Below are 24,872 nucleotides of genomic sequence, written 5' to 3'. Positions count from 1 at the left end.
AAATTGTGATATATTAATATTTTATTATTCTGCTCCCATTCTTTTTTAAATATATTTTTATTGATTTCAGAGAGGAAGGGAGAGAAATATCAATGATGAGAATTACCGACCAGCTCTCCTGCACGCCCCCAACTGGGGATCGAGCGTGAAACCCGGGCATGTGCCCCTGACCAGAATCGACCCCAGGACCCTTCAGTTTACAGACCGACGCTCTTTCTACTGCGCCAAACTGGCCAGGGCTCTGCTCCCATTTTTTATTTCAGCTTAGTCTGGAGTAGCTTTTCAACTGGCTTTTACTTTTTTATTTTAATATATATATTTTTTTATTTCAGAGAGGAAGGGAGAGGGCTAGAGAGATAGAAACATCAATGATGAGAATCATTGACTGGCTGCCTTCTGCACACCCCACACTGGGGATTGAGCCCACCACCTGGGCATGTGCCCTGACTGGGAATCGAACCGTGACCTCCTGGTTCATAAGTCGACTGCTGAACCACGCCAGCCGGGCTGGTTTTTACTTTCTTAAATAACAAAAAGATCAGCCCAGCTATCTTGAATCTCACTATCAACTGAAGTGCATTATACTAATAGTATAGAGATTTTAGTGAGATTAAGCAGCTAGAATTATATTTTAAGTGGGAGAAAAAAGCTGATAAATCACACACAGTTAAATTATAGTATTGATCTTTTTTTAATTTTTCAGACCTTAAATAGGTTAAGAAAGTAAAATTCTCCAGTACTGATTTATAGGTGTTCAGAAGTGGCACACATTCAGTCTCAGAGTAATATTCAGTGATCCCTCTAAATGCAATTTTAATCCTGATTTTAAGCTAAGTACAATAATTTAATACAATAAGCTAAATACACACAAAAGCTGTATATCCTGATCTACAAAAGTAGTTTCCATAGCCACATATGGTTTAGTCAAGTACACATTTCCACAATGAACAAGTACTAACAAATGTTAATAAAACACCTAAATGCTTGTCCTGCCGTCAGCTTTTTAACAATGCCATTCCTGCTACTGAAAGCATTTATTTTTATACAGAACGGAAATCTGACCTGGGAAAATGAGTTTTCTTAAAACTTGACAAATCGTATATGCCCTAGAGGTTTTAAATCAAAAAAGCCTTCAACATGAAGCACTCACATGAACCTTTTAGTTTCTCCCTCCCAAAAAGCATCCTATCAAAAGGAAAGAATATTAAAACAAAGAACTACCATAAGACAGATAAACACTCCTACAAAAGACTCTATTTTCTTCTATCATCTTCTCCTTAAAAGAAACACAAACCATTTTACTATCTTTTAATAACCTCTCAGATTACTGTAGTCTGAAAACATTGTTTTAATTATCATGTCTTAGCTATCAGAAAGTCAAAGATGCCATTTAGAGTTCACATATTAAAGAGCATGACCTGGAGGGGGAAGGTGGAGCGGGCCAAAGGTTGAAAAAGGGGACATATGTAATACTTTCAACAATAAAGAATTATTTAGAAAAAAAATAAAGAGCATGCCCTACAACCGCACAAATGCACCGGGTACATAAACACTTCATTGTTTAGAATTCAGCGGTCACCAAACTTTTGGACTTCACACACCACCAGTGGTCCACAGACCACTGGTTGGCAACCACTGGTTTAGACAGTCAAAAGTCAGAAGGTACTACATGGTTTGCAAGATCCTTTAACTTATGTATGGTCATTAAAACCCAATAAGTAATTCAAGTATGGTCGTATAATGGCGGGCAGTTAAAGGCTCCAATATCACTCTTTTTTTAAAAAATATATTTTTATTAATTCCAGAGAGGAAGTGAGAGGGAGACAGAAATATCAATGATGAGAGACAATCATTGATTGGCTGCCTTGGGGATCGAGCTGCAACCCAGGCATGTGCCATTGACCAGAACTGAACCTGAGACCATTCAGTCCGCAGGCCAATGCTCTATCCACTGAGCCAAAATGGCTAGGGCTCAAATATCACTCTTAAATAGAAGACATGAAAATAAAGGTGGGAAACTTCGTGCTTCTCCACCTTTCACTTACATCGCTAGTTATGGGGACCTTCCCATGGAAAACATATGGTTATATATATGGTCTCCCCAGAAGATAAGGAAGCTTCAGTAAGTTCCAAAGTTGTCAAGATCCGTAGTTTGCTTCATCAAATGCTTTTCTAGCTCGTTTCAATTCTTCGTTCATAGTAAGCAAATCTTTAACCCTCGCAAACTTCCTTGGGTCCTTCCGTATCAGAAAGACAATATCTTCAACTTGTACCCGACCTTGTCTTCCAATTGACATTGCCTTGTGAGTCTATTGCAAAAAAGCATATTAAATTCAATTGATTTTTAAAAATATAACATTTTACTGTTTCAATTTGCATGTATTCATCATTCTTTTTTTAAATTTGCATGTTTAATACTGGTGAGTTTGAAGATTTTTCTCTTCTATTATAGCTATTCATTTGTGAATTATCTTCTATTCATACCTTATCCACTTTCTACTGGGTGATTAGCACTGTTTCTCTTAATGCTTTATAGATATTTTTTAATATTAAGAACACAAAAGCTATCAAATTTACTGATGTTTCTTTGATTTTTGATATATGTAGTTTTTGCCTTCACTGTATAAAATAATTTTGTAATTTCTTTGTAATCACCCATTTCATTTAAAATTCGTGTCCATCTCAATATTGGTGTCTTTCTTAAAATCAAATCTCACCCTCTGTCATTATATGTTCATCCTGTGCAAAAGCAAAGGTTCATCATAGCATATTCCTGATGACTAAAAAAAGGGAAACTAAATATTAAGGCTTTAAATAAATTTGAGCACATCCATTCAATTTTATGAAACCATTAAAAATATAGTGTTATGCAATGACATGGGGAAAATGTTCTAGGCTTACCTAAATGGAAAACAACCACCACCACCAAAAAACAGGTTATAAGACTGTATATAACAATATAATTTCAATTTTGTAAATTTTAAAAATATATGCAAAAGACAAAAGAATATTCACCAAATTCTTAGCATTAGTTGTGTCTATACTGTGTCTCATATATGTGTATGTACATACACACACATATACAATCTCCATTCCCAATGATAAATAGTAATCAATAACTTCCACAAAATAGGCACTCACATGGATATCTTATTTCTAAAGAATGCTATAGTTCTAGTCTTATCTATAAGTTTGAATTTAAACTCTTTTTTTCAATTAACTAAGACCAATAACAACAACAAAAATATCTTACCATTTCAGTGATGAACTCTATAACAAGGTCTTCAAGAATATCCACCGACTCAGTATAAGGATTCTGGTCATCCCCAAACCCATACATCATACATCGTACTGTAAAAGAAAAATCATTCTTATTGGACAAATTTAATCACTTGATCAATACTTTTTTCATATTAGAATTGAACCAAGTTGTCCTGGCCAGGTGGCTCAGTTAGTTGAGAATCAACCCGTACACCAAAAGGTTGTGGGTGTAATTCCCAGTCAGGACACATACCTAGGTTGTGGGTTTGATCCCCAGTGAGGGTGCATACAAGAAGAACCAAGCCCTAGCTAGTTTGGCTCAATGGATAGAGCGCCTGGCCTGCGGACCAAAGGGTCTTGGGTTTGGTTCCAGTCAAGGGCACAAACGTTGGTTGCAGGTTCCTCCCTGGCCCCGGCCCTGGTCAGGGCTCGTGCAGGAGGCAACCAGTCAATGTGTTTCTCTCACATCGATGTTTCTCTCTGTCTTTCCCTCTCTCTTCTACTCTCCCTAAAAATCAATGGAAAAATATCCTCAGGTGAGGATTAACAACAAAACATTATATATATCTCCAACCTCGGGCAAGAAATTAAAAAGAAAATTAGAGCCCGGCCCGTGTGGCACAGCGGTTGAGTGTCGACCTACGAACCAGGACAGTAGTCGCCAACCGGTGGTACGTGGACCACTGGTAGTCTGTGAGGTCCAAAAGGTTGGTGACCGCTGAACCAGGTTATGGTTCGATTCCAGGTCAGAGCACATGCCTGAGTTGCGGACTCGATCCCCAGTAGGGGTACACAAGAGGCAGCCAATCAATGATTCTCTCTCATTATTGATGTTTCTCTCTCTCTCTCTCCCTTCCTCTCTCTCAAATCAATAAAAGAAAATATATAAAAATATTAAAATTTTGATGACATAGCCAGGATTCTCCAAAAATAATAATACTCTTATTATTTGCCGGAGTCCTTTCATTGTCTTCACTAGCTGAGTTTAGACAGAGACCCCCAAAAGCTAGTAACCTTTGAAGTCCTAGCAAAGGTCAGAACTGCACCACCCAGTTAATCTAGGAACCACCCAGTTAATTTAGGTAATAATAGCTGAAGCATCCCCACCTTAGTTCCCTTAATTCCTTAGATACTTATGTAGATCCTTGTTGATTATTGTTGATCAGATATTCTGCCTATTTCTGGAAATTGTCTACCAATGAGCTAATCCATGTGTCATTCAAACCTCCTTACCCTAGGGCTACCCCAGATCAAATAAAAGCTTGGAGCGGCCTGAGCATCAGTGGAAGTGCCTCTCCTTGAGTTGGACTTGCCCGCCTGGTCCCCCAATATTGCAAAATTATCTCGTGTCTTTTTCTTTCACTTGTGTGCGGCTCCTCTTTCAGATACCGAACCCTACTCCACGCGGGACGTGGAAGGAAACACACTCGACATTATTTTTCCTGAAGATATAGACTTCACTAGTAGGGAAATATATTTTACTGGAAATTAGATAGGAAGTATGTAAACTGTGTTTGGTTAAAGGGTCTCTGAAGACAAACAAATACCTGTGAATGCTTTGAAAGTTTCTGTTACATCAGCAAAAAAAAAAAATGTTTTTAAAGGATCAGGAGAACAGATCTTAAGATATATTCCATGCCCTAACCGGTTTGGCTCAGTGGATAGAGCGTCGGCCTGCGGACTGAAAGGTCCCAGGTTCGATTCCGGCCAAGGGCATGTACCTTGGTTGCGGGCACATCCCCAGTGGGAGGTGTGCAAGAGGCAGGGTCATTCGATCGGGAGTTCAACCGCTTGCTATATGCGCTGACCACCAGGGAGCAGTGCAGAACATGGTGGGTGTCAGCAAGGCGGCGCTGCCGGCCCCAATGGACCCCAACGCCCCTGATAAGAGCGGGACCACAGTGGGATGGTGGAACAGGTGAGGGGGCAGCCAGGCCACGGTGGGGTGCCAGGTGGGGAACTCTGTAGGCCACCCTGAGGGACCCCACCCGTGCACAAAGCCTCTAGTATTTATATATGTGTGTATGTAAATTGTGGTTAGGATCATTACTAGCTATGATTCACAAATTAAACAGAATTTTACAGGCAAGTCTGAGAATAGTGTCCCTACAGGGAAACAATGAATCTACTTTGTTTTTTTAAAATATATTTCTATTGATTTTAAGAGAGGAGAGGGATAGAGAGATAGAAACATCAATTAGAGAGAAGCTGATTGCCTGCCTCCTCCAGGCCCCCTACTGGGGATGGAGCCCACAACCCAGGCATGTGCCCTGACCAGCAATCGAACCATGACCTCCTGGTTCATAGGTCAATGCTCAACCACTGGTCCACATCGGCCGGGCCAGAACAAGAAATCTACTTTGAATGCACATGTCCAAAACATTTCAATCATCTGCAATAGAATCATTGTAAATATTACTTACATTCTTTAGAAAAAAGTCTCTTTCTTTTACCCTGCCCACCTTCCACACCTCCTCCAATTTCTTCATTTTCTTCCTCATACTGCAAGTAAAAATGTACAGAAAGAAATGTCAAGCCATTGCACGGCACTGGTTTTTTAATAATTCACAGTCCCCTCCACTTTCGACACTGACATCATGCCAGGAAGCCTAAGGCGAGCAGAAGACAGTCCAACCTCCGGCTCAAGCAGGAACGGCTTCCATAAAGTCCCTAGCAAATCACCCAACTGCCCCTCCCGGGGGAATTCCATTGACTACCGCCCCCTCCAATCACCATGTTGGCCCACTGCTAGGCAGTCTCACTAGTGCGGGAGTTGGTGCTGAATCAAAGCTGGGATCGCGCCTTAAGGAAGCCTCCGCCCCACTGAATGCCCTGAAAGCCATGGACCCCGAGAACCAAAATTAAATGACTTGCTCCCGGGCAACGGAAGTTGTGAAACCCAGGCTCCCACTTCCGGTCCACACTTGACAGCCAGGGGACAGTTTTGTGAGCAGCTGAACTGCTGGCTCGCCGGGAGCGCTAAGAGACATTCGCTCGGGCCTCCGACGATTCTCCAGGCGTCACGAGGGGCGTCTGGCAGGTGTGGACCAAACGCCAGGGCCGGGGGCCGCCTTCCGCTCCCCCCTCCACGCCCGGCCTCAAGCCCTCGAAAAGAGAACGGAAGGGAAAGGCTGGGCACCGCGTCGAGTCCCCGGCTCTCCCGGCTGAAGTCACTCAGGAAAGCAGACCCGACTCCGACCCCGGCCTCCGCCACTGTCCCCGGGGGAGTGAAGAGAAGAGCGGGTGGGAACAGAGGTGGTCACTCACGGTGGGGTCTTCCTCCTCATCCGCCATCCCACCGGCCAGTCCACAGCGCCCGGCCCGCTTTTACTACTTTCTCAAAGGAGACGCCTCACACCTCCGAGCGGCTTTTACTACTTCCGCCGCCGCACTTCCGGTGACGCAATGTATTGGGCGGGGCCTAAGCGGGCGGGACCGGAAGGGGCGGGGACGCGTGGTCCCGTCTAAGGGCGGAGCCAAGACGCTCTTTAGGGACGTAGGAATGAGCTCCTGGCTCTGAAATCACGAAGGAGGAATTAAAAGGCAAAGAATAGGAAGCCCTGGCGGCGTGTACCTGATGGCCACCCTCCATGTGCTTCTGCCTGCGGGGTCGCCACTGTCCGATTCGGGTCTGCCAAGCAATGGATGGATGGTTGTGGGGCTAGCCGGCGGCCTTGGGCTGCCCCAAGCGTGTATTTAAACAATTTCCACAACTTGGAGTTCCACTGTGATTCATGCCAAGCTTTGTGTTGGCTATTGGGGATATTGTTCTTTACTACTAGTAAAGCTTCGAATTTTCAACCCCACCCACCCATTCTCCAGAGAGGGGAGAAAGGCTGGGAATGGAGTTGATTGTACTTACACCTGAGGCATCAAAATCCCAATCGTAGGAGATTCGGAGAGCCTCCAGGGTGAGGGAAACATCCACATACTGGGAGGGTACCGTACCCCAACTCCACAGGGACAGGCGCTCTTCACTCAGACCCCTCCCAAACCTCACCTAATACCTCTCTTCATCTGGCTGTCCATTTGTGTCCTTGATCATATCCTTGAATAGACTGGTAGACCTAAGTATTGTCCTGAGTTCTGTGAGATGTCCTAGCAAATAATAGAATAATACAAGGGAGAGGAGGTCACAGGAACCTCCAATTTGTAGCCAAGTGGGACAGAAGTTGTGGGTATCCTGGGGGCCTGTAGGGGGAATGAGGCATGAATTACAGAGATAATATATGCTCTGGAAGCTTGTAATGGGGGAAGGGGACCCAAGAAGGTCTGAGAAGGCTCCTTTGAGAAAGTGAGTTTGAACTGAGACCTGAGTGATGAATGGAGTTAGCCATCGAAGGAGGGAGGGAAGAGTGTGCTGTGCCCGGACTTATCTTGTACTTTCCCATCTCCGTTCCTTTGAGCACTTTTACTCCTTTGCTTTCTATGGAAATGCTACATGCCTTTCAGGCCCAGCTGAAATGTCTGCTCCTCCATCAAGCCTTCCGGGGGCTCTCAGCCGAAAGCACTTTCTCCCTTACACTCCCACAGCCCTGGTTCCATTTCCCTGCAACACTTCTCGCTTTCTACTGTATTTTCTGGTTATTTAAACACCCAGCTTATCTTGTCTACTAAATCTTAAACTTATTAAGAACAGAGTGTTTCTCTTTCATCTCTGAGCTCCCAAAGGTTCGTGCATTCCTGACACTTAAAAGTCCTGGAACAAATATTTGCAGCAGAAATGAATGCCTGTTTGACATCCCTTTTCAAATATGTTGTAATTCAAATGAAGCTATTGTTGTGAGCTGTGCCTTTGGGGACGGGACTTACTCTTTGGTTAAACCAGAATGCCATCGTCATGGTCCCCAGACTGATGAGTGTTTGTCACAGTGACCGAAACAACCGTAACAAACAGGCCACTGTTCTTGACTGACAGGAGTTTGGCAACAACTGCCTGTCCTCCAGTGAAGGTTGAAATGAACTGAGAAGGACTGTCTGAATTGAGTCCCCAGCCGAGAGGGCTCTACTTATTTCTCACAGTTGAGCTGCAAGAGCTAGTGACCCAGGCTTTGGCCTGATGTGAGGCTCTGGGGTGAAAGAAACATTCATGCTTGAAACAAAATCATCAGAGATCCGTATCAGTGACAGCATCCTAATCTGAGACAGTGTGATAACAGGAGGGAGCTCAGACCTAGGTTTGGATCCTAGCTAGTAAAGTTATCTCACTCATGTTCCTTCTTTGAGCCTCAGGTTTCTTCTTGAAAAAATATTCTTGAAAAAATGTTCTTCAAAATAGTGAGGATCAAAGATAATGTCCTGTGCTCTGCTAAAATGTGTTTATTCATATGTCTTCTCCCATAAAGTTTGTTCCCTGAGGGCAGGGACTCATTTTTACCTTTATTCCTGCAAATCTAGCAAAGTACCCAGCATGGAGTAGACACTGGTAAATATTTTTAAAATAAACAAACAACAAGAGTAGTGCTAACATTTCTGGGGCACTTCATGCCAAGTGTTGTAAATAATAACTTGTTGAATCCTTCAACAACCCCCATTTTACAGAGAGAAACAGAATACTATAATTTTTTAAAATATTAAATTCTTGGTATAACTTATTTTGAAATAAAAATCTGGTGAGATTTGCTTTATATAAAAACAGGTAAACTACTTTATAAAAATTGGAAAAAATGTGGTGGAGGGAAAAGTAAGGAAGAAATTATGAATGAGTGGGAAGAAGGAGTAGGAAGAAGACACATGAAAAAAGGAGACTGAGCAGAGTGAAAAATAACTGCGTAATCAGAGTAGGATGTTGTGATCTTTCACTGTCCTTTGAAATAGTAGCTAGACAACTAAAATAGTAGCTAGACAACTAATCACTGTGTGTGTGTGTTGGCATCTATCTGGCTTTCTTTTGAGTTTGGGCCCGTATATCTTTCATTTGTTTGTTTGTTTTTTATTCTACATTTATGTGTATTATCTCAGAGAGTCTGTCCTGCATCTATGAGGCTCGGGTGGCTTTTCTCCTGCGTGACCAAGCAGGCCACAGCCAGCAGATGGCACTGGGGCAGGGTCGGAGAATCCCTTCCGCAGCTTGGCTACCACTGCGGGATCCTAACCTTACACTTTCATCTCCGGGGACTCTGTCGCTCTCCCGCACGGAGTCTAATAAATAAGGTCGAGTTGTGGGTAATTAGGTATTTCAATGTACGAAATGTAATCTGTGACTTTGTCTCTACCCATCCCCACCCCACGCCCTACCCTCACTAAAAACTGACTAAAAGCTCTCGTCAGCTTGTGAAAGTGTTGTGTTGTGGGAAGCGCTGTCCAGACAATCGCCGGTTTCTGGTGACCGAGGTGATCCCAACATTAACTAAATACAGGAGATAATCGAGACTCTCCTGAAACAAACTGGCAATTATCTGAATGTTTCCCGACAACGTGGAGCTTTGTGATCTGAAATATGAGGCTCGTTTGTGTTATAATTTCCTTATTTCATTTAGGAAGTTCAGACGCAGCCTGGCTATTCAGTTTTCCGTAAGAAGTCAAAAAGAGCCGCGCGGCAAGGGCAGTCCTGGAGGCCCCTGGGGCCCCCTCTTGACCCGGGGGGCCAGGGCTCTTGAGCGGAAGCCCAGGACCCAGCCTTCTCCGTTGCAGGAGGGCTGCAGACGTACAAACGGACACAGGAGCTGCCACCGCACACACTACAGCGCTAAGTCCAAGTCCTTACCTTTTCACCGGCAAAGTGAACGGTCAGGTTACGTCCCAGCACCGCTTCCGCACCGGCACCCGGAAGAGACTTGGTTACCATGGCCACGCAGGACGCCTCCCGGACCACGCGCTTCTGAGATGGAAGCACGCAAGCCCCACCCACATGGGGTCCCTCGCTCGGCAATCTGCTAGCCACCCCTGATTGCGTTCGGCGCTCGCCTGCCTGCCCTTGCGCCTGCGTACTACGGTTCCTACCCGTCGCTGCGGCCGGGATCGGGAAGTGTCAAGCGGGAGCTGGGTTCCCCCACCTGCGCTCCTGCCACCGCTGATCCCGGCCCCCCTAGCCAGGCCCGGGCTCAGCCGCCATGACGAACGGTGAGAGCCAACGCCCCGAGTGGAGGATGTGAGGGGAGGACGAGGGGCAACGTGGCGGGCGGAGCCGGGACTGACGTGGCCGTTCTCCCCGCCCCCTCCCCGCTCAGCCCTCTTGGCCTCTCTGGGTGCCCTGACCTCTGGCCTCTAGATCCCTCCCGGGTTCCCCGGTGCGGTTCCCATCTAGGACCCCAGTGCCTCTCGTGTCCGCACCCCGCGTCCTCCCTCCCTCCCCTGTGCTTTCCCTGCCCCCCTTCCTAGCCTCCGGGAATGGCCACTCCGGTAGAACGATTGCTTCACCTGCTAAAGTTCAGCACCGGGGGAAAGAGAGGATTTTCCTCCCAGCCCCCTACGTTCTCGTACTTTCTGAGAGTAGGCTCGTTAGAAGGCCAAGAAATCACAAAGGATCTCAAGCCCCACACTTTTGAGGGGTGAATGTAGAGCCTAAAAAAGTGTCTTCTTTTGCAAAAAGTGTTGTTTGGGTGATTGCATCTGGAGACCCGAGCCTGTGTTGGGTAGTTACTGCCTCTTCTGAGCGATGTGCCCGTTGCCTCCCTGTTTATCTGACCTCATTTCCCAAACAGTTTGTGGACGTGATTTCTGAATTCCAGGGAAGGGCAGGAGGCGGGGCTTTTGCTGTCTGTAGAGTCAGCCTTGCAGGAAAGGAGAGAGCCTCTGAGGTAGTGTGATTTGGGGGGCTCAGGAACGCATTTCTCAAAAGCACCGGAGACTCACATTTCACCTCCCTGTGAGCTTTGGCATTGTCTGCAAAACCTTATGGGAGGAGGAGACTAGCACGTGAAGGTATCATTCGCCATAAAGACTTAGTGTGTTAACTTACTCAACTCTTGTGTGACTCCTCGCTGAGAGACTTAGGAAGGAGGCGGGGAGATGGAACGGCCAGAGCTGGCAGCGGCTGTCCATTCCCCTCTTGGAGCTTCCTGGCCGTCAGAGATCTGGGGTTACTGGGCACAGGAGAAGGGACATCACCCAGAGCAGAAATCATCCGAGCCAGGAAATAAGGGAGCAGTCTGACACATAATTGCCCTCCCCCCTTTTGTGGTTTGATATCTTTTTTTCTTTTTGCAGTTAGGTCAGTGGTCGGCAAACTCATTAGTCAACAGAGCCAAATATCAACAGTACGATTGAAATTTCTTTTGAGAGCCAAATTTTTTAAACTTAAACTATATAGGTAGGTACATTGTTATTAACTTAATTAGGGTCCTCAATCAGATTGAGGTACGTTCGCTGAGGTCGACCCCTTCCACCTCTCCCACCTCTCCCATCCACACTGGTCTTGTATACTTGTTTCAGATAGACGAGTGTGGATGGGAGTTGACCTCAGCGAACGTACCTCAAAACAATGTACCTCCCCTGGCCCGCTTGCCTACCTGCGCTGTGACCGACCGACGCCCCCCACTTCTAACGCCACTTCTTCAAAATAGACTCGCCCAGGCCGAAAACCGACTTCTGCGCATGGGCCATGAAGTTTCAATCGCACTGTATGTGCACCCGCACGTGGTATTTTGTGGAAGAGCCACACTCAAGGGGCCAAAGAGCCGCGGTTTGCCGACCACTGAGTTAGGTGATTTATTGTCCATGTACAAGAAATCGCTAAGTTTACATAGAATTGTTCAAAGGTCCCCCCACAATTGTTCGACTATGTTGAAATGTCGAAGCCTCGGAAAGATATATATCTTTTACAAGAATCTTGCTATCCTGGCAGAAGAGGGTCATGCACGCAGTGTAAGATAAACGTAGGAAAGCTGCAGTCATATGGATTCTCACTCTTGCAATTTCCCTTAAGCTTCACTTTTCGCCTGACCGTTTTCTCCAACAGATGCAGGTCTCAGAGACTGGGCTAAATATCTTGCTGTTCTTTATCACATGAGTGATCGATAATAAGAATATGTTTAATTCTCTGAACGGAGGCTCCAAGGATTCTTAGGGCTCTCTCAACCTCTTGCCAGCTCTGGCCATCCCGGGGAGGCGGAGTCTACATGAACTGATGCACTTTCCTCAAGATTTCTAGTTCTTAAAAGGGGAGGGCAGGGCAGTGCAGGGCACCGTGAAATTGTCGAAAGGGGGATGCCTGCACGCAACCTTTGGGAACAGGCAGCTAACATTGCTCGTCCCAGGACCTGGCTCCCTCGTGTCAAGAGTTGGCACTGTGTTGAGGTTGTCATCTCGATAGTATATCACTCTGTGCTCCTTGGAGCTCTTTCTCCAGCGGGACCACCTGCCCCAAAGTGACGGCACCAACGGTTTTCTTTTCTTCCCGTAACAGTGTACTCCCTGGATGGCATTCTGGTGTTCGGTTTGCTCTTTGTGTGCACCTGTGCCTACTTCAAGAAAGTTCCTCGTCTCAAAACCTGGCTGCTATCAGAGAAGAGGGGAGTGTGGGGTGTGTTTTACAAAGGTGAGCGCCTATCTGCCCAGGAGGGGGAGACTGCCATCTCTGGACAGTGGGGTGCAGCAAGGTGCGGGTCAGATTGGCTAGGATCGTATTTCGTTCCACTTTTACATGATTTTTTATTTTAGCGTCGAGGTAATTTTAATCTACACGGAGGAAACGTAGATAAATTAAACAATTTTAGACTGGACTGGAATTGTTGGGAAGAATAGTTTGCCAAGGGAAAGTTTTCCTGAAGTTCTGGAAAGAATATATTGGAGTCTTTTAAGTTTTGCTTTCATGAACTCAAATGCTTTTTTAAAAAAATTAAAAAAATATTTTTATTGATTTCAAAGAGTAAGGGAGAGGGAGAGAAAGATAGAAACATCATAGATGAGAATCATCAATCAGCTGCCTCCTGCAAACCTCCTTCTGGGGATCTAACCTTTAACCCAGGCATGTGCCCTGACCAGGAATCCACCCATGACCTCCTGGTTCATAGGTCGATGCTCAACCACTGAGCCACACTGGCCAGGCTCAAATGCTTTTTTACATTTTATTATGGGCACCTTCATCTGGAATCCTAACTACCTAAATATGTTTGCAAAATAGGGCAAAATATAAACCGACAGTATATTCATCTAGAAACTAGGGTAGTACTTAAATACATTCCCAAGTGGATTCTTGAGACCATTGGTAGCTCTCTTCATCTGTGACTAGAAATGTCAAAATATCACCTTGAGCCTGGCTGGTGTGGTTCAGTGATTGAGTGTGGACCTATGAATCAGGAGATCATGGTTCAATTCTCGGTCAAGGGCACATGGCCTGGTTGCAGGCTCGATCCCCAGTACAGGGAGCAGGCTATTGATGATTCTCTCTCATCATTGATGTTTCTCTCTCTCTTTCCCTCTCCCTTCTTTCTGAAATCAATAAAAATATATTTTAGAGGGAAAAATATATCACCTTGAAAGTGAGGACTAATATGAAGGACAGGCTGTGATTTCTTTTCTCTTTTCACTTTTGCCTGCTAGCTGCTGTGATTGGAACCAGGCTGCATGCTGCTGTGGCAGCCACCTGCGTCGTCATGGCCTTTTATGTCCTGTTTATAAAATGAATTCCAAAGCATCCATCTCATCAACTGCCAACCACGGGGACGAGGGTGAAGAACCTGGGGCCCGGACCCAGTGTAGGAGAGTTCAGCTAAAATCATCAAAGTCACCGGGATGACACCACAGCACCTGCCCCTCCCACATGTGGGGAAAACTCATGGTTACAAACATTAGTCATGCTTCAGGGGACTCCAGAAAGCCATTATCCTTACATCAGTCCTCGGCAGACAGCACATAACGTCCAGATAAATTGCACCCCTGGGTGATAACATTACATACCTCCTGCCTGAAAGCCTGTCACCTGTTCTGTTCCTCAGCCCTGGTCAGGATCTTTTCAAATGGAGGCTCATTAGGGAAGGAATAAGCTGTATTCAGATCTCTTAGAAGGAGATAATTTTCAAGACTTGACTTTTTTTTTTTTACTGTTTTGATTTAGATTTGGCAAACTGGAGGAAAGTCGGGGGGACTGGGTAGGAAACAGGAGTTGTACCATGCCAAGAAATGTTTGGGCTTTGGAAATTTATCTTTCATATATCCATCTGGCAGCATAAGAGAACATGGTCCTCACTGCAGAAAGAACAGATGAAATCACTGTGCTGTGTGCTGGAGAGTGTTGCCAAGATGTAACCGGGGCCTCCGTAAGACATGGGAGTTATCTGTCTGTGCTGAGACCAGAAAGCAGGAACTCACAAGAAATAAGGTTTTGTTCACCAGTGTCCCCAAAAGGAGACTTCACCCCAACAAATGGTATATGAACATGAATCCACTGTCTGTTTTCCTAAAGCCTTTTTATATTTTCTAAATTACTGACTGCTACATGCTGTTACTCAGTTTTAAATGCCACCACTAGGGGAAAGAGAAAGGATTGAAGAAATAATTATTTAATATATTTGCAGCTAGGGTAGAAGAAATATATCTAGTATATTAGTTCATATTACTAGTAAAGCTGTCTAGTGTAAATTGATTGTGATGTTAAATGGAAGTTTTATCATGTTATCCAAGATACAAACTTATTCTTTGTTTAAACCTGGTTTATTATGGCAATTTTTAGTCGATTACTTGTTTTTCTTGGCCAACTCTTAATTTTATTCATAGTAAAACCCTCTTTAGCTGTCCCTTGTAAATTCTGTATTATAAGAACATGAGAAATTCAAATGAGTGAGAGAAGGTGCTGATATTCATAGGCATATTTGAACAATTCATAGAATCCATGAATAAAATGAGGGTGACAACATTTGAAAGGAAGATTTCTCCATTCCCTCCTCATATCAGCAAAAGGATCCAATGTTTTATTTTTGAAGCCTAGAACTTCTTTATTTTAAAAAAAAGTTGGTCTAAAATTGTAAAAAGCAGGCATGGACATAGGTCTGCCATGAGATTGGACATAGGTCTACCATGGATTGTCCATGAGAGCAAAACTTGACTGTGGACAAAGTAACGGTGGTTGCCCCTGTGTGACAGTAAGTTGTCTTTTGTCTTTCTCCAAAAGGACAGAAGCTGCTAGGAAATTTAGGTTCTAAAATAGGCAGTTTAGTCTTTGAGGATTTCTCAAAGTACAGAAAGTCATCACGTAAACACTACATGTCGAATCATCTCAGAGTTGTGGCTGTTGTCTCTTCAGGAATTGGTCCACAGGGTAAAATTTCAATGATTCATATGTTTTCAATGGTCATTTCTGAGGATCTCGCATGAAAGAAAGGAAAAGGGAAAGAAGAGCTATACCTCGCGGGTGTGAGTTTGGGACCTGCTGGCCAACAGGGGTGTCACTCCCTGGAAATACAAGTTCAGCATGTTTGCACTTGTTACTGTGTAGCTTTAATGACTTTTTTTTCTAATAGGGCTAATGTCTCTAAGCTTTGTGCTTAGAGCTGTTTCAGATTTTAAACTAGTTCCATTTCACTGTTCTAGTTATTCAAACCATTTTTTTTTACAGCCTCCTGGGTGGGTCATCTTAACTCTTGAATTATAATATTTTGAGATGTTTTCATTCCAGATTGTACCAAAAAGTGCACAGAGTGAAGGCAATTTACAGCAGAACAGAACAAAACACACAGCTTATTTCATTTGACTTTATATATGCAGATAAGCAGAAACCTGTTTAACTCATTACTTTACTTGATGTGTCATATTTTTTGATTGAAAATTAATAGAAGTGGTTCCTCTAAGAGGGTCTTTTAGAGGTGGGAGAATGGAGATAGCAGTATCACCCCAGACTCATACTGGCATCACCATAAATTCTGTATGCCAGGGTGGCGTGAAGTCAGCTTTTTATAGTTGAAATACAATTTTTTATTCACCATTGTCTGCACAAATTCTTGAAAATAAAATTTCTTTCCCTACTGTCTTTGTCCATTTTATTTGTCACATGCTGAATTTAATGAACTTTGTTCCATATTCCCTTGGGTTCTGCCCATAGTATACCTTTTTAGTTTAAATAAATTAATACCATCGTTTGTGTTGACGCCTGTGAATGTATCATATAGTTCAGGATCTATGAGAGCTTTCTCCTTTGGGGGGTGCTGATCTATATACCAGCTTATACTGTATATATCAGCATATATATGAATATATATATATATATATATATATATATATATATATGGAAATTTTGAGGTGTATCAAGTAAGGTAGATTACTCCCCAATACATTTTACATACTACCGCTATTAAAATATAAGTACCATCTGCCCTTACCAGCCATAAACATCCAAATGATATTAGGTTAACCAACCACACACATAGAAAACCCTTGAGCCAATGGGATTCCGACACATACATTGGATGCTTTCCCCTATGTGTTTATCCCAACTGCATGGCAAGGCTGGCAAAAGTATAAACTATAACTTCACAAATCATTTTCTACCAGTGTCCAAAAATCTGATTTGCAGCCTCCCCCTCAACACCCCCCCGCCCCCCCCCCCCACACACACACACATACCTATTTCATTGAAAAAGGAGAAGAGTGGCTCTATGGTCGAGCGTTGACCTATGAACCAGGAGGTCATGGGTTCGATTCCCAGTCAAGGGCACATGCCTAGGTGCTCTGATTGTAAAAGGAACTAATTCTACTCTTATAATCGCGTCTGTTTTTCAGTTTACTCATTCTGGAGTTTGAAGGTCTGATGGGTTTTAATGGATATGCATGTAAACAAAGGTTCAGCAATATGACTGCCACAGCATCAAGTTCTGGGGAGCAAGAGGGCTCTGAGGACAGGGCCATGCCTTCCTACCTTCACTCATTTCACAGATCCTGACACCTAATCTAGTCTCACTTACCCTTTGGTAGATGATGTGAAGGGAGAAGGCACTCCTGGGGAAGCTGATGTTGGTAAAGACCAGGATTTGCCTTCTCCATGGAAAAGGAGTCATTCACCTATTACTGAGATTGAATCGTCTTGTGTCCAGAACTTGGGATCAAAAGTCAAAGAAAAACGACAGATATGAATATAAATATGTAGCTGCACAAAAATCAAAAGAACACAATGACTCAGTATTGTAAGCATTTGTCCCGCCTGTCCCTGCGACATGGCTTCCCCTCCGAGCCGCGAGAGGGCAGCAAAGCGCGCTCTCGGCGAGGGCCTGTGCTCGGTGGTTCCTCCCAGAATCCTCCGAGGCGGGGGGAGGGGCAGAGGCATTTAAAAGCGGGTGCGGACTTCCGCCCCCTCACGGGAGGGAGCGCGGCCTGGGGTGCGGGTGCTGTGAGTGGTACTGCGGTGTCGCGTGGATGGCGCGTGCGGGCCGAGTGTGTGTGTGGGTGGATGTGAGCGTGCGTGGGGCGTGCAAGGCGAGTGCGTGACGCCCCCTACGGCCCTCCCCCCGTCTACACCTTGATCTTATTTGATCGGGTTGTGACCCCAGCCCGCCGGGCCGGCCCGAGATGAAAAGCTCCCCTCCTGCGAAGCCCGCTCCGGGCGCTGTGCAGCGAGGCCCTTGGGTGGCGGCGGCGCCGCGGTCCCGGAGCCGATCTGCGGGGCCCGGCGCTCAGAAGTGATGAATTGATCAGATAGACGAGGCCGGGCTTGTCCCGGCCGCTGATTATCGAGGCGATTCTGATCTGAGCCCGGCCCCGGGGCGGCCGCCCGTGGTGTGTGGCTGACGCGGTGGTGGTGGCGACGGGCCCGGGCACTGACGGGAGGGCGAGGATGTCTGAGCTGCCTCCCCTCGTCATGATGACTGCACCCCACCGAGCCTGTTGCTAAGGGGTGCAGGTTTATATGTGCATACTTACATGCACATATAGCTCCCCAAGAACTTGGAGAACTTACAGCTACAGATTCCAGGGACCCGCCCCAGATTTACTTAACCAGAATATATCCTCACCTGAGGATATTGTTTTAATGATTTGGAGAAAGGGAGAAACATGGATGAGTTGCCTCCTGTATGTGCCCCAACCCAGGGTGGAACTCGCAACCTAAGTATGTGCCCTGACTTGGAATGGAACCTGCGACCTTTTGGCTAGGGGACTATGTTCTCATCAGCTGAGCCACCCGGCCAGGGCTAGAAATCTCTATTTTTAATTTTTTAAATCCTCACTGGAGGATATTTTCCCCGATTTTTAGAGATGGAAGGGAGGGAGAGAGAAAAATATCAGTGTGTACACATTGGTTGTCTCCTGCACACACTATGCCTGCAACTGAGGTATGTGCTCTTGATCACAGTTGAACCCAGGACCCTCAGTCCAAGGGCCGACACTATCCACTGAGCCAAACTGGGGAGGGCTAAAAGCCTCTATGCATGGATCACAGTAATCAATTTTTCAATGATCAGTATCAACCTGCATGAGGTGACTAACCAGTCACCCCTTTCGGCCACTTTCAGCCATTCTAAATAACTGGCCACTTGGCACCACACGATCTCAATAGTTGAAGAGGCGCCCAGCCTGTGTGGCACAGTGGTTGAGCGTGGACCCAAGAACCAGGAGGTCAGCTTGGATTCTTGGTCAGAGCACATGCCCCAGTTGCTCAATCCCAGTAGGGGGCGTGCAGGAGTTAGCCCATGGATGATTCATCATTGGTGTTTTATCCCTCCCTTTCTCTGAAAGCAGTAAAACTATTTTTAAAAATAGTGGAAGAGGGGCTGTGATAGGTGGTATTTTAAGGACCAGGCACTTGAGTATCAGCCTTTTCCTATCTGTTATTCAACAATGCCAAACTTCTGTACCATAGGCTGGGTCTGCCATTTCTTGCCCAATCTAATAGCAGGTTCCTGTGACTTGTAACTTTAGAGACCATGTAAGTGCATCGTTTTTAGGTAGCTTCAAACCCAAGCACCAGATTTTTGAGCCATGTTTATAAGAATTAGGGGCATGCCCTGACTGGTTTGGCTCAGTGGATAGAGCGTCGGCCTGCGGACTCAAGGGTCCCGGGTTCAATTCCAGTCAAGGGTATGTACCTTGGTTGCAGGCACATTCCCAGTGGGGGGTGTGCAGGAGGCAGCTGATCGATGTTTCTAACTCTATCCCTCTCCCTTCCTCTCTGTAAAAAATCAATAAAATATATTAAAAAAAAAAAAAGAATTAGGGGCAGATATCAGCACAAACATACAAAGGCAAGGGAACTGATTCCCAGCAAGATTATGGCAGCAGTTAGAGAAAACAATGGCAAGGAGGCAGGACCAGGGAGATGGAGGTCCCCTGCCCCTCATGGAAAAGTAGAGCCCAGCAGATGACTAAATCCAGGAGGTCGGAAACCTCTTAAGTGTGACATCAGCATAAGAATGCTACATAGAGCTACTAAGATGACTGGTTGTAAACTCATTAAGACAATGGGCTCTATCCATTCTTGTTTCCAAACACAGCTCTGACACAAAGGTTTGCAAGAAATATTGAATGGGTGTATCTGTATGGTTGGAATGACTGATTTACAAGAAAGGAATACCCGCCTCCTGCCCCAAACTGGGCTGTTCTAAGTCCTTGCAAATATTCTCAACAAGACTAGTTTCTAGAAGTTGGGAAACTTCCACCTTTTAAGAGTAGTCTAGTGGCAACTCTATGGGTGACAGACACTTCAGGCTTCACCATGCACGAATGTTTTTAATAGAGGTGGGCAGCAGGCTGTCCCATCGACCAATCAATCCAGGGGCCTGTCAGCGTCAGGTGGAGAAGAAGCCACCGTCCGTCTTTCGGGAGTAGCCTCTGTTGGTGGCTGCAGTGTGAGGGGACACTGGAGAAAAGAGGGAGTGGGCTGTGAATTTCAGATCCTTTGTCTTCACTGGGAACCTGTAACCACCCATCCATTTATGGGTGCCAGAGAGAAGGTTCTTAGAACAGCTGGGGAACTGGCATATAGAAGACAGATAGGAGGTAGCTATAGGTCTTCCACTCCCAGGTTTCTGCTGGAAATTTCTGTCCCCTAGACCTAAGGGTGAGTTAGAGGCTCGGAAAAATGGACTTCATTCCATAGTCAGCATGCATGTCCCCTGATCTGTCTGATATGTGACAACTTAATCACTGCTGTTGCAAGACCCTCAGTTATCCCCCATGTTCCCTCATAGCCAATCACCTCAACTCCCTGATTCCTGGGTCCATTTAGAACTTGTACCACCATCTGCCCTATTACTCACCTATGGACCCGTGGATGCTGTGGATGGACTCCCTCTTAGGGCTGATCCATTGTCTGATGTTAGCTCGGGAGGTGGTGGGCAGTGGTGGGGCAGGGGGTAAGTGTTCTCCAGGGGCCTGGATGTTGATGATCCTAGAGGATGGGTACGGAGAAGAATAGGGGAGAATGAAGCCAAGCAGGAGAAAGGGAAGGAGGGAAAGAATTACATGCCACCTCCAAAATAAAGCAGCCAAAGGCCCTTTTTACACTCAGTGGAATTAACTGAAGATTTTGTTTGTTTATACAGATAAAAACAGGAAGTTCTCTGTTCATTTCAGATAATAAAAATACAGAAAAAACAAATGTTGGTGAGGATGTGGAGAAAAGGGAACCCTTGTATACTCTGGGTAGAAATGTAGGCTGATACAGCCACTGTGGAAAGCAGTATGGGAGTTACCTCAAAAAGTTAAAAATAGAACTGTCTTAGGACCTAGCAGTTCCACTTCTGGGAATTTGTCCGAAGAAACCCAAAACACTAATTCGAAAGAATGCACCCCTATGTTCACTGCAGCATTATTTACAATAGCCAAGATTCGGAAGCAGCCCCTGTCCATCAGTAGATGAATGGATAAAACAGCCATGGTACATTCACACAATGGAATACTACTCGGCCATAAAAAGGAAGAACATTTTATCTTTTTTGGACTGCATGGATGGAGCTGGAGGACATTATGCTAAGTGAAATAAGACAGTCAGAAAAAGGTAAGTACCATAGGATTTCACACCTATGTGGAACCTAATAAACTGCACTAACAAGCAAAATAGAGACAGACTCAGAGAGCAGGCAGATAGCTCTGGTGGGAGTGGTGGTGGTGGTGGTTTGAGAAAAGAAAGGGGATTGAGAAAAAAGAAAACTTCTGGACATGAACAACAGTGTGGTGACTGTGGGAGTAGGGGGAAGGAAGAAGAGAGTATATGGGGGATAAATTGTGATAGAAAAAGAATAAAATAAAGGGAAAGATACAGAAATTACAGGTACAGATATAAACAATACAGAAATCTGTATACCATTGAGCACCTATTGATAGTTATTTCCCAGGTGGCCTTTACCTTATTTAATTGATGGTATTACCCTTAGAATGGGGAGGCTCTGCCTCCACCACTTACCCACGGGTGTCCTTGGAGGTCTCCTGGTGGATCAGGGCCTCACTTTTGTTCTTGAACGACCCCGTGTGGTGGTTGTACAAGGCAGCTAAGCGGAAATCCAGATTATCCTTTGGAATCTACAGAGGAAGTTAACCCCCCCAGGGTTAATGCACCAACTCTACCCCCAGCTCTAGTCAAGTTCTTTTGGGCTCTACTCTTCCCCAAAAGGAGAGAGAACGGCTTTTGGGCCTGGATCCACCAATTCCTTACACACCAACTAGGACATGGTGACTCTTGCCTCTCATGGTTAGGTCTAAGGAGTAGTGAGCTCTCCCTGTAGATATGGGAATCACTATACTGTCCCCGCTTTGGGCTCAATGGGCCTTCGTTCATGGTTATATTCAATCTTTGTTTTAATCAGAAGAGTGAGAAGTCCGGTGAGAAAATGATTTGCTTCAGATGTCTGACTAGAGCAGAACCCAAGCCTCTAACTTCCCAGAGACCAGATAAATTGGTATTTAGTTTGGTAGGATCTTGGATTGAGGACAAAAGGAAAGATACTAAAGAAGTTAGGGACAGACTTCCTTCCAAAGAGGATACTGATGAATTCTAATTGGACGTAAAGAGAAATAGTATTTCAATAGCAGGTACCTCAGATTCAAAAAAATAAGAATTCCGCCTAATGGAGGTGATCGTGGGAATCGAGTTGAGCCGATTCCAGGGTTCCCGTTGCTGGTCCAGGTGCGTTGGGTTCTTATATTGCAGCATCTGCAAAAGAAAAACCGCCCGGGACCTGGTTACCTGGATCCAGGTCCTTGCTGCTGTGGTAGCTTCAGTGACATCCACCCCTTCATCCTATTTTAACTGACTCTCAGAGCAACATCTGTAAAGAGAAGAACAATATCGGGCAAAACGCCCCAGGCTTTTGATCCTCCTAAGTCTTCAATCTTAGAACTGACAGAAAAGGGCCAGGAATAGAGGGAAAGGGGTGGAGAGGACAGGGGCAAAGGGTGGGGAACATATAGGAAAGATGGTGAGCGTAGGTTTAGACATCCTGAGTTTGAGGAAAAGGTTAGACATCCTAATGCAATTAACAAGTAGAAAACTGGAAGTGTGCGACTTTTTGGAGAGTAATTGAGGACTAGTCATTGAGATCTGGGGGTTATCTCCATGCAGCTGTGGTTGAAGCCTGCAAAAGCGAGTGTGGCCAAAAGAGTCACATTTACTATCTTCACTTCCTCCCCCTCCTCATCCCCTTTTCAGTCTGGCCTCTGCCTCAAGCACCCCCAGAAACCGCTCTTGCTGGTGACCAATGATTTCTGAGGCTTGGTCGGGTGGATCCTCTCCAGACCGGGTCTTATCTGACCTCTGCAGTTTCTGGCACCATGATGCTGACTCTCTCAAATGTTCTCTCAACCCTCTGTGGGTCCGGCTCCTCCGAATTTCCTCCTGCCTTTAACTGTTGCTTCTCAGCTCTGCTCGGCATTCCGGGGGAGTTTCGTTTCTGCGTTCCTTACTCTCACATTTGCTGGATGAGCTCATTCCTTCCCGTGGCTTCAACCACCATATGGACACTGTGGTTTCCAGATGTACATCTTCAGCCCAGAACTCTCAACCAACTGCCTGCTATTCATTCCCACTTAAATGTCCCACAGGCACCACAAAAGTGACATCTACATCATTGATCTGAATCTCTCTCCCCGACCCTGCTTACCCTGAGGCCTCATTCAGTAAATGGTATCAATTAAGCCCTCAGGAACGAGGAGTCACCCTAGACTCATCCGCTCTCTTGGGCTCATATCCAGTCAGCCACAAAGTCCCATCAGTCCTGCCTTTTGCATCTCTCTTATCTGCAACTTATCGCTACCCCCTGCATCACTGCTTTAGGTCCGTTATTCTTCCTCCTGGAGATTGCTGCCTCCGGAGGCTCCTGCCTCCTAGCTGAGCCCTCTTGTCTCACTCCCACCCCATCCAATCCACTGCCACTTGTGCTTTCTGAAACACCCATCTGTTGTGTCGCTCTAGGGCAGTGGTTCTCAACCTTCCTAATGCCGCAACCCTTTAATACAGTTCATGTTGTGGTGACCCCCAACCATAAAATTATTTTTTGTTACTACTTCATCACTGTAATTTTGCTACTGTTATGAATCGTAATGTAAATATCTGATATGCAGGATGTATTTTCATTGTTACAAATTGAACATAATTAAAGCATAATGATTAATCACAAAAACAATATGTAATTATATATGTGTTTTCCGATGGTCTTAGGCGACCCCTGTGAAAGGGTCGTTCGACCCCCAAAGGGGTCGCGACCCACATGTTGAGAACCGCTGCTCTAGTGCTTCAAATCCTGATGTGATTCCCAGCCCCTCCAGGATGAAATCCTAGCTCAGTGGCATGGTGGACACAGCACATCCAGCCCAGAAAGATCATTCTCCAGCTTCTGCTCTCTCCACTCCTCCTCCGACTTGTCCAGGACCTCAGTGTCCTCACCAGAGTCCTTTAAGTGCCCCCCATAACAGAAAGAAGAGTGCCATGGCCCACCAGGACTGCGCAAGAAGCCACAGTACCTTGGAAGCCCTCGGTTTCCCCAGGCGGGAATCATCATTATTCAGCATTGGCTGCTGGAAAGGGTCTCGGGTGGGAGGCATGGCCAAATGAGAAGCTCTTGGGAGGAACGGGAGGCCGGCGCAGCCACACACAACCCTGCACGCAGAGGATCGCGGGTCCCAATTGTTTGGAAGGCTCACTTCGGTTGCCAGGCAACTGCCCCACCGTCTATGACAGGTGAATTCCTATCAAGAAGAGCGCCACCTGGCGGTCAAACGTCGGAGGCCCCTCGGGAGGAAGCTACTGGGAACACAGAGGGAAAGAGCCGCTGACCATACCATACCCCCAGGAGCTCTGGATTTGCCCTCCTGAACCTTAGGTGGAAAAACAGAGGCCTCCCGGCATGCAGGACTAATGCAAAAGGCTTCAGCTAGCAAACGGAATCCTAAAAGATGACCCAGAAATGCCCTTCTCCCTCGCATCTAACAAAAGGATTTTTCAAAGCAGTAAGAGAATGGGGATGTCCAGAGACGGAAAACTGCCGCCTAAGCAAACACTCCTTGCTTAAACCCGGTTTAACTATATGAATCTCAAGGCTTCGCATCAAGCCGGCCGTAAAGGCCCAGACGGATGTGGAGGGATGGACGTGGAGCGGCCGTCTTTGCAGTAGGTAACACCTCCTAAGCCACTCTTGCAGGCTGTAACTTCTAGAAGAGAGACGACGTCTCCATCTTTCTAGCGCTTTACACTCAGGACGTGCTCAGTATCTGTCCACCGCCACGTCTGCAGAATCAGAGATGCTCATAGCGCACGG

At 45.7% G+C, this 24,872-nt stretch overlaps 3 protein-coding genes and 1 non-coding gene across 6 annotated transcripts; 2 read left to right on the top strand and 2 right to left on the bottom strand.

Annotated features, from left to right (window-relative positions):
- Positions 1–672: 672 nt before the first annotated feature.
- On the bottom strand, positions 673–6,685 carry TAF13 (TATA-box binding protein associated factor 13). The gene is made up of 4 exons (XM_006092605.3): positions 6,529–6,685; positions 5,685–5,763; positions 3,254–3,351; positions 673–2,309 (listed from the first exon to the last, which is right to left on the bottom strand). Exons 1-4 carry the CDS (start codon positions 6,553–6,555, stop codon positions 2,139–2,141), a joined length of 375 nt encoding a protein of 124 aa, XP_006092667.1. The 5' UTR covers positions 6,556–6,685; the 3' UTR covers positions 673–2,138.
- Positions 6,686–10,169: 3,484 nt separating this feature from the next.
- Positions 10,170–16,161, top strand: TMEM167B (transmembrane protein 167B). Of its 2 annotated transcripts, none has more exons than XM_023757096.1 (3): positions 10,170–10,323; positions 12,608–12,800; positions 13,744–16,161. In XM_023757096.1, the coding sequence occupies exons 1-3, from the start codon at positions 10,314–10,316 to the stop codon at positions 13,937–13,939; spliced, it is 399 nt and encodes a 132-aa protein (XP_023612864.1). In that variant the 5' UTR covers positions 10,170–10,313; the 3' UTR covers positions 13,940–16,161. The 2 variants fall into 2 exon arrangements, with proteins under 2 accessions (XP_023612864.1, XP_006092666.1); XM_006092604.3 differs by having other exon boundaries at positions 10,171–10,323; positions 12,608–12,739.
- A 1,320-nt stretch (positions 16,162–17,481) lies between these two features.
- LOC111826785 lies at positions 17,482–17,878 on the top strand. The gene has a single exon (XR_002830183.1).
- Positions 17,879–19,831: 1,953 nt separating this feature from the next.
- Positions 19,832–23,385, bottom strand: CUNH1orf194 (chromosome unknown C1orf194 homolog). 2 transcript variants are annotated; one of them, XM_006092597.3, is made up of 5 exons: positions 22,872–23,385; positions 22,157–22,273; positions 21,527–21,642; positions 20,382–20,512; positions 19,832–19,981 (listed from the first exon to the last, which is right to left on the bottom strand). In XM_006092597.3, exons 1-5 carry the CDS (start codon positions 22,989–22,991, stop codon positions 19,911–19,913), a joined length of 555 nt encoding a protein of 184 aa, XP_006092659.1. In that variant the 5' UTR covers positions 22,992–23,385; the 3' UTR covers positions 19,832–19,910. The 2 variants fall into 2 exon arrangements, with proteins under 2 accessions (XP_006092659.1, XP_006092661.1); XM_006092599.3 differs by having other exon boundaries at positions 19,883–20,037.
- Positions 23,386–24,872: the final 1,487 nt, after the last annotated feature.

The sequence above is a fragment of the Myotis lucifugus genome, unplaced genomic scaffold (assembly GCF_000147115.1).
Source record: "Myotis lucifugus unplaced genomic scaffold, Myoluc2.0 scaffold_101, whole genome shotgun sequence".
NCBI classification, from domain to species: Eukaryota; Metazoa; Chordata; class Mammalia; order Chiroptera; family Vespertilionidae; genus Myotis; species Myotis lucifugus.
Note: the sequence above shows the minus strand (reverse complement) of the source record. Positions and strands in the feature narration are given on the sequence as shown.